The sequence below is a fragment of the Oncorhynchus mykiss genome, chromosome 2 (genome assembly GCF_013265735.2).
Source record: "Oncorhynchus mykiss isolate Arlee chromosome 2, USDA_OmykA_1.1, whole genome shotgun sequence".
NCBI lineage: Eukaryota > Metazoa > Chordata > Actinopteri > Salmoniformes > Salmonidae > Oncorhynchus > Oncorhynchus mykiss.
In genome coordinates this window covers 15,540,451-15,553,916 of record NC_048566.1, presented here as the reverse complement: position 1 = coordinate 15,553,916, position 13,466 = coordinate 15,540,451, and the positions used below count along the sequence as shown (strand labels likewise).

Genomic DNA, 13,466 nt, shown 5'->3' with positions numbered 1-13,466 from the left:
TGTTCTGGTAACCCTGGCTACACTCTTCTGAACCAAGACAGACATATTGTTCTGGTTACCCTGGCTACACTCTGAACCAAGACAGACATATTGTTCTGGTAACCCTGGCTACACTCTGAACCAAGACAGACATATTGTTCTGGTAACCCTGGCTACACTCTTCTGAACCAAGACAGACATATTGTTCTGGTAACCCTGGCTACACTCTGAACCAAGACAGACATATTGTTCTGGTAACCCTGGCTACACTCTGAACCAAGACAGACATATTGTTCTGGTAACCCTGGCTACACTCTTCTGAACCAAGACAGACATATTGTTCTGGTAACCATGGCTACACTCTTCTGAACCAAGACAGACATATTGTTCTGGTTACCCTGGCTACACTCTGAACCAAGACAGACATATTGTTCTGGTAACCCTGGCTACACTCTGAACCAAGACAGACATATTGTTCTGGTAACCCTGGCTACACTCTTCTGAACCAAGACAGACATATTGTTCTGGTAACCCTGGCTACACTCTTCTGAACCAAGACAGACATATTGTTCTGGTTACCCTGGCTACACTCTGAACCAAGACAGACATATTGTTCTGGTAACCCTGGCTACACTCTTCTGAACCAAGACAGACATATTGTTCTGGTAACCCTGGCTACACTCTGAACCAAGACAGACATATTGTTCTGGTAACCCTGGCTACACTCTGAACCAAGACAGACATATTGTTCTGGTAACCCTGGATACACTCTGAACCAAGACAGACATATTGTTCTGGTAACCCTGGCTACACTCTTCTGAACCAAGACAGACATATTGTTCTGGTAAGGACTGAATCCGCATGAAGAGCTGAGACAAGACTATAGTTCACATTCTGGTAGCAAAGACAATGACGAGTTGAGAGTAGGTTTCTTCCAACCTGAGGGAGTTAGTTCCTGCCACTGATAACATGGTGTTTCCTTTAGGGACTGGGCCTGAATAGAACACTGTGTAATAACAGTATGAACAAACTACACCAGTACTATTTAAATGGGCTTGAACCAGCAACCATGCTCTGAAGGTCTGCCATAAAGGTCCAGACCTGTTGGGAGCACTCACACGCAGGGAGGCCTAAACCAACTCAGCCTTTGTCCATAGAGAACAGCTTCCTCCACATCAGTGCAGGCAGAAACAACCAGGCAGTGAGCTAACTCTATCATCATACACAGTCTTTGATGAGTGAGCTCTCTCCATTGAGTTACAGTCTTTGATGTGTGTCACAAAACCCCCTAAGGACAGACACCATCTCTCATCATCACACAGACAGTCCTCACACCAACCAGTACTCTGTTTAATCTCACTCTTTCATGTTGCCAATGTGATTAGTGGTGGATCGCAAACCTAAATGCTGCAGGTCATGTCAATGTGATGGTAGATTTCTATACAGAACAGAACTGACAGTTTAATCTGTATCATGTCTGTTCTTTATTATTCTGTTTCATGATACATGTGTATGTATTAATATGCAGTTTCATTTCAGAATATGTGAGCTATGTAGAATAATGTTTTGTACACATGAAAATGCTGGTTAATGTTTGGACTTTGTTAAGAAACAGTCATCTCAAATGAATCCCGTATAATGTTCTCTTTTCCAATTGTCTTTGTTTCCTGATTAATCCCTTTTTGGTAAGGTAGGATAGCAGTTTGGGGGGACAACTGCCTACAAACACACACATACACACACACACATGCAGTCCACGGGGTGTGTGTCGTGAGTAGGATTAGGGTCTCACACAGATGGGCTCAGATGTCCCTGGACAAAAGAACAGGGCGTGGCCTGGGTTGCTGGGGGAGACCGTATCTCGGATGAATTAATATAGAGTGTGTTGGGGGGAAAGCACCCCTTTCATTCAGGCTTAGGAGTTCCAAGGATTCGTCCTGTGTTTGTGTGTGTGTGTTACATTAGAGTGTATGAAGGGGCTTGGCTAAAGGCCACAAAGGATCCCCCTAGTCCTCAACCCCCCTCACCACCACTACCCCCCACCTCCAAGCCTGCACATTCATAGGCTATCAGCTTCACCCCCCCCCCCCCCCCCCCCCCCAGTCTTCACACCCTCCACCCTCACCACCACGTTTCCATCAAGCCCCATCCCCCACACCTCCCCAACCAGCCCTAGCCCCAGCACAGCCTGAGGGACTGGGTAGTCTGGGAAGTCCTGGGTACAGAGAGGTAATCCACTGAGCATCCCCATTGAGACGACTGGTTCTTTGTAAACTAGCCAATCCACCATCCAGGAAGGGCTGTTTTTGGAATGTTACATTCTGTGATGCTGATCACCACAACCTTTCTATGTGCTCTGTGCTCTATACATTCTGTTAATCCTATTTCTATGCAAAGGAGAGGAATGCCCAAACATGAAGCTTTAATTCACATTCCCTATAATAACATCCATCTTTTATTGAGACAGGCAGTGCATGGTGGTGCAGGTGGGGGCAGGGCAGGGGGTGGCACAACCGTGAGAGCCAGACATATGGTGTTATGTACAAAGACAACTCAGCATAAACTCCCTCCTACACACACACACACACAAACAAACACACACACACATGCAAACACGGACACACACACACAGATTTTGCTAAAGCAGCAAATCAAATCAAAATCAAATTTATTTATATAGCCCTTCGTACATCAGCTGATATCTCAAAGTGCTGTACAGAAACCCAGCCTAAAACCCCAAACAGCAAGCAATGCAGGTGTAGAAGCACGGTGGCTAGGAAAAACTCCCTAGAAAGGCCAAAACCTAGGAAGAAACCTAGAGAGGAACCAGGCTATGTGGGGTGGCCAGCCCTCTGGAGGAGGAGCAGCATCTTGCAGAGAACCGGTCCCAGAATCCCAGTCCCAACATCCTGCCCACATAGAGCCATGTTAGTCAGCCTCTTGGCTCTCTTCCTGCTGCCTGGCTCCCTGGTTCCTCTTGGCTTCCTTCCTGCTGCCTGGCTCCCTGGTTCTGGTTCCTATTGGCTCCCTTCCTGCTGCCCGGCTCCGGTTCATCTTGGCTCCCTGGTTCTGATCCCTCTTGGCTCCCTTTCTGCTGCCTGGCTCCCTGGTTCTGGTTCGTCTTGGCCACGTTCCTGCTGCCTGGCTCTCTGGTTCTGGTTCATCTTGGCTCCCTTTCTGCTGCCTGACTCCCTAGTTCTGGTTGGTCCCTCTTGGCTCCCTTCCTGCTGCCTGGCTCCCTGGTTCTGGTCCCTCTTGGCTGCCTTCCTGCTGCCTGGCTCCCTGGTTCTGGTCCCTCTTGGCTCCCTTCCTACTGGCTGGCTCCCTGGTTCTGGCTCCTCTTGGCTGCCTTCCTGCTGCCTGGCTCCCTGGTTCTGGCTCCTCTTGGCTGCCTTCCTACTGGCTAGCTCCCTGCTTCTGGTTACTCTTGGCTCCCTGGTTTTGGCTCCTCTTGGCTGCCTTCCTGCTGCCTGGCTCCCTGGTTCTGGTTCCTCTTGTCTGCCTTCCTACTGCCTAGCTCCCTGGTTCTGGTTACTCTTGGCTCCCTGGTTCTGGTTACTCTTGACTGCCTTCCTACTGCCTGGATCCCTGGTTCTGGTTCCTCTTGGCTGCCTTCCTGCTGCCTGGCTCCCTGATTCTGGTTCCTCTTGGCTGCCTTCCTACTGCCTGGCTCCCTGGTTCTGGTTCCTCTTGGCTGCCTTCCTACTGCCTGGTTCTGGTTCCTCTTGGCTGCCTTCTTACTGCCTGGCTCCCTGGTTCTGGTTCCTCTTGGCTGCCTTCCTGCTGCCTGGCTTGGTGGTTCTGGTTCTGTCCAGGTCGAAGGAGGGCAGATGGATTAGCCATATGGCAGACAGGAGTTATGCCGCCACACACACACACACACACACACACACACACACACACACACACACACACACACACACACACGGAAGCAGGGTGAAGGAAAACGCTAAAAATATACTTTAAAACCAATGGGGTGTACAAATAGAACATTGCAGAGAGGATGCAAGTACAGCTGTGTGTGTGTGTGTGTGTGTGTGTGTGTGTGTGTGTGTGTGTGTGTGTGTGTGTGTGTGTGTGTGTGTGTGTGTGTGTGTGTGTGTGTGTGTGTGTGTGTATGTGTGTGTGTGTGTGTGTGTGTGTGTGTGTGTGTGTGTGTGTGTGTGTGTGTCTGTGGGTGTGTCTGTGGGTGAGTGTGTGTGTGTGAGTATCAAACTTGGCATGCAGGGCAGGGAGGCCACTACTTGATCTTTCCAGCAGGCATCTGTGTGTCTGTGTGACTAGCCTCTTAGAATGAACAGCACACCAAGCAGACTGTCAGAGAGAGAGAGAGAGTAGCCCCAAGAAGGCAGGCGTATCAGTGGCTTTAAGCCCAGAAACTAACAGCCGACACTGGGCTTGACAGTAGCAAAGCATGGCCTTTTCCTGGAGCCAGGATGCTAACGGCTAACTAGCGAACAACTTATAGATGCCACACTTAAGTTAAGAGATCTTGGAGTGCAATTTTCCCACTCACTCCTTGCTTCAATAATTCCGTCCCTCCAGGAAGACTACAGAGGAATGACAGAGGGAGAGAAGGAGGGGAGGAGGAGAGGGAGATAGGGAGGGAAGGATGAAGGAGGCTGCTAAAACAGATGCAATAAAGCCACAGGCTCCCAGTGTTGTTCATTTCTGTTTCTCTCTCACCCCCTCATTCTCCCTCACTCCCACTGTCTATTACTCTCTCCCTCACTCCCACTGTCTCTGTCCAATCCTCTCTCCCTCACTCCCACTGTCTCTGTCTATTCCTCTCTCCCTCACTCCCACTGTCTCTCTCTATTCCTCTCCCTCACTCCCACTGTCTCTGTCCAATCCTCTCTCCCTCACTCCCACTTTCTCATGTCCATTCCTCTCTCCCACTCCCACTGTCTCTGTCCAATCCTCTCTCCCACTCCCACTCCCACTGTCTCTGTCCAATCCTCTCTCCCACTCCCACATGTCCATTCATCTCTCCCACTCCCACTGTCTCATGTCCATTCCTCTCTCCCTCACTCCCACTGTCTCATGTCCATTCCTCTCTCCCACTCCCACTGTCTCATGTCCATTCCTCTCTCCCACTCCCACTGTCTAATGTCCATTCCTCTCTCCCTCACTCCCACTGTCTCATGGTCATTCCTCTCTCCCTCACTCCCACTGTCTCATGTCCATTCCTCTCTCCCACTCCCACTGTCTCTGTCCAATCCTCTCCCACTCCCACTGTCTCATGTCCATTCCTCTCTCCCTCACTCCCACTGTCTCTGTCCATTCCTCTCTCCCACTCCCACTGTCTCTGTCCATTCCTCTCTCCCTCACTCCCACTGTCTCATGTCCATTCCTCTCTCCCACTCCCACTGTCTCTGTCCAATCCTCTCCCACTCCCACTGTCTCATGTCCATTCCTCTCTCCCTCACTCCCACTTTCTCATGTCCATTCCTCTCTCCCACTCCCTCTGTCTCTGTCCAATCCTCTCTCCCACTCCCACTCCCACTGTCTCTGTCCAATCCTCTCTCCCACTCCCACTGTCTCATGTCCATTCATCTCTCCCACTCCCACTGTCTCATGTCCATTCCTCTCTCCCTCACTCCCACTGTCTCATGTCCATTCCTCTCTCCCACTCCCACTGTCTCATGTCCATTCCTCTCTCCCACTCCCACTGTCTCATGTCCATTCCTCTCTCCCACTGTCTCATGTCCATTCCTCTCTCCCTCACTCCCACTGTCTCATGTCCATTCCTCTCTCCCTCACTCCCACTGTATCATGTCAATTCCTCTCTCCCACTCCCACTGTCTCTGTCCAATCCTCTCCCATTCCCACTGTCTCATGTCCATCCCCCTCTCCCTCACTCCCACTGTCTCTGACCATTCCTCTCTCCCTCACTCGCACTGTCTCTGTCCATTCCTCTCTCCCTCACTCCCACGGTCTCTGTCCATTCCTCTCTCCCACTCCCACTGTCTCTGTCCAATCCTCTCTCCCACTCCCACTCCCACTGTCTCTGTCCAATCCTCTCTCCCACTCCCACTGTCTCATGTCCATTCATCTCTCCCACTCCCACTGTCTCATGTCCATTCCTCTCTCCCACTCCCACTGTCTCATGTCCATTCCTCTCTCCCTCACTCCCACTGTCTCATGTCCATTCCTCTCTCCCTCACTCCCACTGTTCCATGTCCATTCCTCTCTCCCTCACTCCCACTGTCTCATGTCCATTCCTCTCTCCCACTCCCACTGTCTCTGTCCAATCCTCTCCCACTCCCACTGTCTCATGTCCATTCCTCTCTCCCTCACTCCCACTGTCTCATGTCCATTCCTCTCTCCCTCACTCCCACTGTCTCTGACCATTCCTCTCTCCCTCACTCCCACTGTCTGTCCATTCCTCTCTCCCTCACTCCCACTGTCTCTGTCCATTCCTCTCTCCCTCACTCCCACTGTCTCTTCCCATTCCTCTCTCCCTCACTCCCACTGTCTCTGTCCATTCATCTCTCCCTTTTTCTCTATTCTTCCCTCCTTCTCCCTGACTCATTTCACGTCCTTCTTCTCATTTTACGCTCTCCTCTCTCTCTCTCCCCTCTCCTCTCTCTCTCTCTCTCTCTCCCCTCTCCTCTCTCTCTCCCCCTCTCCTCTCCTCTCTCTCTCTCCCCTCTCCTCTCTCCCCTCTCCTCTCTCTCTCTCCCCTCTCCTCTCCACCATGAGGTGGTAAACCTGTCAGATGGATATGCATTTTAAGAAGGCGGCTCTATAGGCCTGAAATACATACACACACAAACCCGCACGCACACACACACTCATACATACATACAGACACACACAAATACAGACACACACACACACACATAGACATGCACGAACACATGCACACACATACAGACACGCACGCACACACATTATTTATTTATATATTTCTGCCAAGATGCATTTTTAAATTGATAGTTGTTGGCTCAATGACTGGATGTCTATGGGAACAGCTAGCATGTCATTGCACAAGCTTGTAGTAATTCATCCCCCCTACCCTTGCCGCCACTTCTGAAAAAAATCCTAGGGGAAACACTGCACACACACTGCACACAAACAAATATACCTTTCATCCCTTCCTGATTACCTCCACCCTAAACACAGACGCAGAAGATAAAGTGCCTCTCACATCAACACATCAGAATCAGAGCTTGGTCTTTTCTCTCAGGACGACAGATGCTGCTTTAAACCATCAGCTCTCCCTCATAAATACAAACATATACTGTATTATAAACTGGGTGGTTAGAGTCCTGAATGCTGATTGGCTGACAGCCGTGGTATGTCAGACCGTATACCACGGGTATGACAAAACATTTATTTTTACTGATGTAATTACATTGATAACCAGTTTATAATAGCAATAAGGCACCTTGGGGGTTTGTGGTATATGGTCAATATACCACGGCTAAGGGCTGTATCCAGGCTGTACTCCGCGATGCATTGTGCCTAAGAACATCACTTAGTCGTGGTATATTGGCCATATACCACACCCACTTGTGCCTTATTGCTTAATTATATCACTCTCTATTCCTCATTAACTAACTGGCCGGTCAACTCTGCTCTGTCCTAGTAGATAACAATACTTTGAAGTCAATGTTAATTATGGGATGTGTAACGTAAGGGTAGTCTGCTTTGTGATCTGCATTCACGGTCCGGTCTGCAAGAGCTTCTAGTCCCATTCAGTCGAGACGACTACCATTACACAGTGTGTGTGAGTGTGTACGTGAGTGCGTGCGCATGTGTGAATGGATGGCCAAGGCCAGGCTTAGCTGAGGTACTCACGCTGACAAGGTCCTTTCCTCCAGGCTCGATCATGTAGGTGTGATTCCCATCAAAGAACATCCCACTGACAGAGAGAGAGAAAAAGAGAGATCAATATGACCGCCAGCCATTGCAGACGTAAACAAGATGGATGCCAGCACTCTCTCTCTTCTCTACAGTAACTGATGAGGACTGTGTGTGTCTGTAACGGCACTAAGAGGGATAGGTGTCTATGGATGGTTTATACTGGTACATGTATATGGATGGTTTATACTGGTACATGCCCATGGATGGTTTATACTGGTACATGTTTATACTGGTACATGTCTATGGATGGTTTATACTGGTACATGTTTATACTGGTACATGTCTATGGGTGGTTTATACTGGTACATGTCTATGGATAGTCTATACTGGTACATGTTTATGGATAGTTTATACTGGTAGCCTAGTGGTTAGAGCGTTGAACTAGTAACCGGAAGGTTGCGAGTTCAAACCCCCGAGCTGACAAGGTACAAATCTGTCGTTCTGCCCCTGAACAGGCAGTTAACCCACTGTTCCCAGGCCGTCATTGAAAATAAGAATTTGTTCTTAACTGACTTGCCTGGTTAAATAAAGGTAAAATAAAAAAAATAAAAAAATAAAAACAGGTCGGTATTGTGGTGAAATGGAAAAGAAAAGAATATGTAACTATTGTGACCTCGAAGAAAAAAAAATGAAACTCATTTTATCCTCCATTGCCCTTTCTACCACGATATATGCTTGCTCATCAGATATTCCCTGGAATTATGTGGAGTGATGAGGAGAAAGTGAAATAGTTTTTTGTCCATTGTGTATTTCCGTTTGCAGAATATTTAGATAAAGCCTGGAATAAAAGAAAAAGGGCTACCTATAATTAAATTGTAACGGCTCTCGTTTGTAGAAGGAGACCAAGGCGCAGCGTGGTAGGCGTACATCGTATTTTTATTGACGACACCAAACAAAATAACAAAGACAAAAAACGAAAGCGCACAGTTCTGTCAGGCTCAGATACTAAACAGAAAACAAGATCCCACAAAACCCAAAAGGAAAATGACAACTTATATATGATCCCCAATCAGAGACAACTATAGACAGCTTCCTCTGATTGGGAACCACACTCGGCCAAAAATAAAGAAATAGAAAACATACTTTCCCACCAGAGTCACACCCTGACCTAACCAAACATGGAGAATAATAAAATAAGGATCTCTAAGATCAGGGCCTGACAGTACCCCCCCCCCGGGTGGGCATCTACACTCGGTGGAGGCTCCGGTGCTGGACGCAGGCCCCGCTCCGCTTGAGGCTCCCCCCACTTCGGTGGCGCCTCTGGTGCAGGGATCGTCGCTGCAGGCTCCTGCCTGTGGAACGTCGCTGCAGGCTCCGGCCTGGGGATCGTCGCTGGAGGCTCCTTTCCCTGGATCCTCACTGCAGGCTTCGTGCCATGGATCATCACTGCAGGCTCCGGGCCATGGATCATCCATCACTGGAGGCTTCATGCCATGGATCATCACTGGAGGCTTCGTGCCATGGGTCATCACTGGAGGCTTCATGCCATGGATCATCACTGGAGGCTTTGTGCCATGGATCATCACTGGAGGCTTCGTGCCATGGATCATCACTGCAGGCTCCGGGCCATGGATCATCACTGGAGGCTTCATGCCATGGATCATCACTGGAGGCTTCGTGCCATGGATCATCACTGGAGGCTTCATGCCATGGATCATCACTGGAGGCTTCGGGCCATGGATTATCACTGGAGGCTTCGGGCCATGGATTATCACTGGAGGCTTCGGGCCATGGATTATCACTGGAGGCTTCGGGCCATGGATAATCACTGGAGGCTTCGGGCCATGGATTATCACTGGAGGCTTCGGGCCATGGATCATCACCGGAGGCTTCGTACGTAGAGCCGGAACAGGTCCTGGTTCTACAGGTTCTACGTACGAAGCCTCCGGTGATGATCCATGGCCCGAAGCCTCCAGTGATAATCCATGGCCCGAAGCCTCCAGTGATTATCCATGGCCCGAAGCCTCCAGTGATAATCCATGGCCCGAAGCCTCCAGTGATAATCCATGGCCCGAAGCCTCCAGTGATAATCCATGGCCCGAAGCCTCCAGTGATGATCCATGGCATGAAGCCTCCAGTGATGATCCATGGCACGCGTCCTGGCTGGATACCCACTTTAGCTCGGTGAGTGTGGAGAGCTGGCACAGGAGGCACTGGGCTATGAAGGCGCACTGAAGGCATAGTGCTGTCGTGGAAAATTGCAAGATTCTGTAATAATGCTTGTATTGCATTATAATGGTGGTTTTATTAGACAGAATAGAGTATTGTGTGTGTGTTCCACTGAGGATGGGCCTCTATGAGATAGCACTGACAGAGGAGATTTACGATGTCTTTGGCTAATAAAGCCTAAAGAGGTAACATGAGGTAATGTTTTTGTGCTATACTGTACCAGGGTAGGACGGGTTTTAGTTTGGAGTAGGAGGGCCAGACACTGGTCATTACAATGAAAACTGTTGACACATCAGTAACTGTCTGCTATGTTTTATAGATATCTTTCATACAAATCGTAACCTTTGTGAACTGTTCCTAAGATCTGTGGTTCATCAGTGTAAGTTGAGAGGGGTGTATCTTGGCTATAAAAGATCTTTGTACTTTTCTGTCGGTACTTTCAATGGTTCATTAGAGATAGCGCATCGTTGAAAGTCAAAAAGGCTATTGCAAAGCTTATAATTAAAATATGTAGTTTAAGTATAACTCTGACTGGTGTGTGAAGTTTGTAACTCTCTCCTCATTTGGTAAAGCAGAAATATGACACCACAGTGCGTAGAGCAGGCGCAGGATATACAGGGCCGTGGAGGCGCACTGGAAGTCTGGAGCGTAGAGCTGGCACAACGTGTCCTGGCTGAATGCCCACTCTAGCACAGCAAATGTGCGCTGCCACAGCGCGCACCGGGCTCTGCATAACACGGTGCCTGCCTGGTCACATGCTCCCCACGGTAAGCACGAGGAGTTGGCTCAGGTCTAAACCCTGACTCCGCCAATCTCCCCGTGTGCCCCTCCCCCCAAACATTTGGGGGCTGCCTCTCGTGCTTGCTTTGAGGTCACAAACCCCAGTGTCGATGTTGTTCCTCCCTCGCTGCCTCAGTCTGCTCCCATGGAAGGAGATCCATTCCGGCCGGGATCCCCTCCCACGTCCAGGATTCTTTACCGTCTAAGATGTCCTCCCATGTCCAGACCTCCTGGCCACGCTGCTTGGTCCGTTTTTGGGGGGGGATCTTCTGTAACGGCTCTCGTTTGTAGAAGGAGACCAAGGCGCAGCGTGGTAGGCGTACATCGTATTTTTATTGATGACACCAAACAAAATAACAAAGACAAAAAATGAAAGCGCACAGTTCTGTCAGGCTGAGACACTAAACAGAAAACAAGATCCCACAAAACCCAAAAGGAAAATGACAACTTATATATGATCCCCAATCAGAGACAATGATAGACAGCTGTCTCTGATTGGGAACCACACTCGGCCACAAACAAAGAAATAGAAAACATAGACTTTCCCACCCGAGTCACACCCTGACCTAACCAAACATAGAGAATAATAAGGATCTCTAAGGTCAGGGCGGGACATGTACAAATATTTAGCTTCTATGTGGTAAATGGCATGTGTGTATATAGATTGTCTATACTGTAGGTTTGTCTCCCATATGAATCTTCTCTTTGTGCCAGACTGGGTTCAAATGACTTCTGTTTACTTTTTTATTTTTTTCTGTATTTATATTTATTTATCTTTATACTGTTGAAGTCGGAAGTTTACATACACCTTAGCCAAATACATTTAAGCTCAGTTTTTCACAATTCCTGACATTTAATCCAAGTAAAAATTCCCTGTCTTAGGTCAGTTAGGATCACCACTTTATTTTAAGAATTTCAAATGTCAGAATAATAGTTGAGAGAATTATTTATTTTAGCTTTTATTTCTTTCATCACATTCCCAGTGGGTCAGAAGTTTACATCACTCAATTAGTATTTGGTAGCAATGCCTCTAAATTATTTAACTTGGGTCAAACGTTTCGGGTAGCCTTCCACAAGCTTCCCACAATAGGTTGGGTGACTTTTGGCCCATTCCTCCTGACAGAGCTGGTGTAACTGAGTCAGGTTTGTAGGCCTCCTTGCTCGCACAGACTTTTTCAGTTCTGCCTACAAATGTTCTATATGATTGATTTCAGGGCTTTGTGATGGCCACTCCAAAAACCTTGACTTTGTAGTTCTTAAGCCATTTTGCCACAACTTTAGAAGTATGCTTGGGGTCAATGTCCATTTGGAAGACCCATTTGCGACCAAGCTTTAACTTCCTGACTGATATCTTGAGATGTTGCTTCAATATAGCCACATAATTTTCCTGCCTCATGATGCCATCTATTTTGTGAAGTGCACCAGTCCCTCTTGCAGTAAAGCACCCCCACAACATAATGCTGCCACCCCGGTGCTTCACGGTTGGGATGGTGTTCTTCAACTTGCAAGCCTCCCCCTATTTCCTACCAAACATAACGATGGTCATTATGGTCAAAAAGTTCCATTTTTGTTTCATCAGACCAGAGGACATTTCTCCAAAAAGTACGATCTTTGTCCCTATGTGCAGTTGCAAACCGTAGTCTGGCTTTTTATGGCGGTTTTGGAGCAATGGCTTCTTCCTTGCAGAGCGGCCTTTCAGGTTGTGTCGATATATCATTCGTTTTACTGTGGATATAGATACTTTTGTACCTGTTTCCTTCAGCATCTTCACAAGGTCCTTTGCTGTTGTTCTGGGATTGATTTTAACTTTTTGCACCAAAGTACGTTCATCTCTAGGAAACAGAGCACGTCTCCTTCCTGATTGGTATGACGGCTGCGTGGTCCCATGGTGTTGACTTGTGGAGCTCTCCAAAAAAAATTCTGAGGTCTTGGCTGATTTCTTTTGATTTCCCCATGATGTCAAGCAAAGAGACAATGAGTTTGAAGGTAGGCCTCCCGGTCGCGGCCGGTTACGACAGAGCCTGGGCGCGAACCCAGGGACTCAGCTGGCGCTGCAGTACAGCGCCCTTAACCACTGCGCCACCCGGGAGGCCCCAACTAGCACTTCTAACCAACACTACTAACTAGCACTTCTAACCAACACTACTAACCAACACTAGCCTTAACCACCACCTTTAGGCCTTTCTCCATCAAGGAAAACAGTCTGTAATATTGTCTTGGTTCAAATATAGACCATAAAATGGTGCAATCTGCAATGACTGGATATTGATATATACGATATAGAGTGTATTCTCCACTGCCTTCTACACTATCTACAATACGGTATTACTGTGAACTAGAAGGTGGATGTCTAAAATAGCAACTCTGGGTTACTACGCACGCACGCACACACACACACACGAAAGATAGGTAAACGTCCTCTGTAGTGTCATTGCGGGCAGCAATCATCTTAAACACTCACAAAACAATTTCCCATCCAGCATATATGTGAAGGTCCCCTTGTCCCTGTAAACTAGGCTGAGGTGTGTGTGTGTATGTGTATGTGTATGTGTATGTGTGTGTGTGTGTGTGTGTGTGTGTGTGTGTGTGTGTGTGTGTGTGTGTGTGTGTGTGTGTGTGTGTGTGTGTGTGTGTGTGTGTGTGAGTGTGTGAGGGTGCGTGTGCGT

The 13,466-nt window shown here is 48.2% G+C and overlaps 1 protein-coding gene across 2 annotated transcripts in view; it reads right to left on the bottom strand.

Moving 5' to 3' along the window:
- The window catches only part of LOC110535866 (disintegrin and metalloproteinase domain-containing protein 22), a 131,877-nt gene that overhangs the window by 60,351 nt on the left and 58,060 nt on the right, over positions 1-13,466 (bottom strand). For both annotated transcript variants that reach the window (XM_036938988.1, XM_036938997.1), the window contains exon 6: positions 7,786-7,849. In XM_036938988.1, coding sequence (XP_036794883.1) covers positions 7,786-7,849 — 64 coding nt within the window. The remainder of the gene's footprint in view (positions 1-7,785; positions 7,850-13,466) is intronic.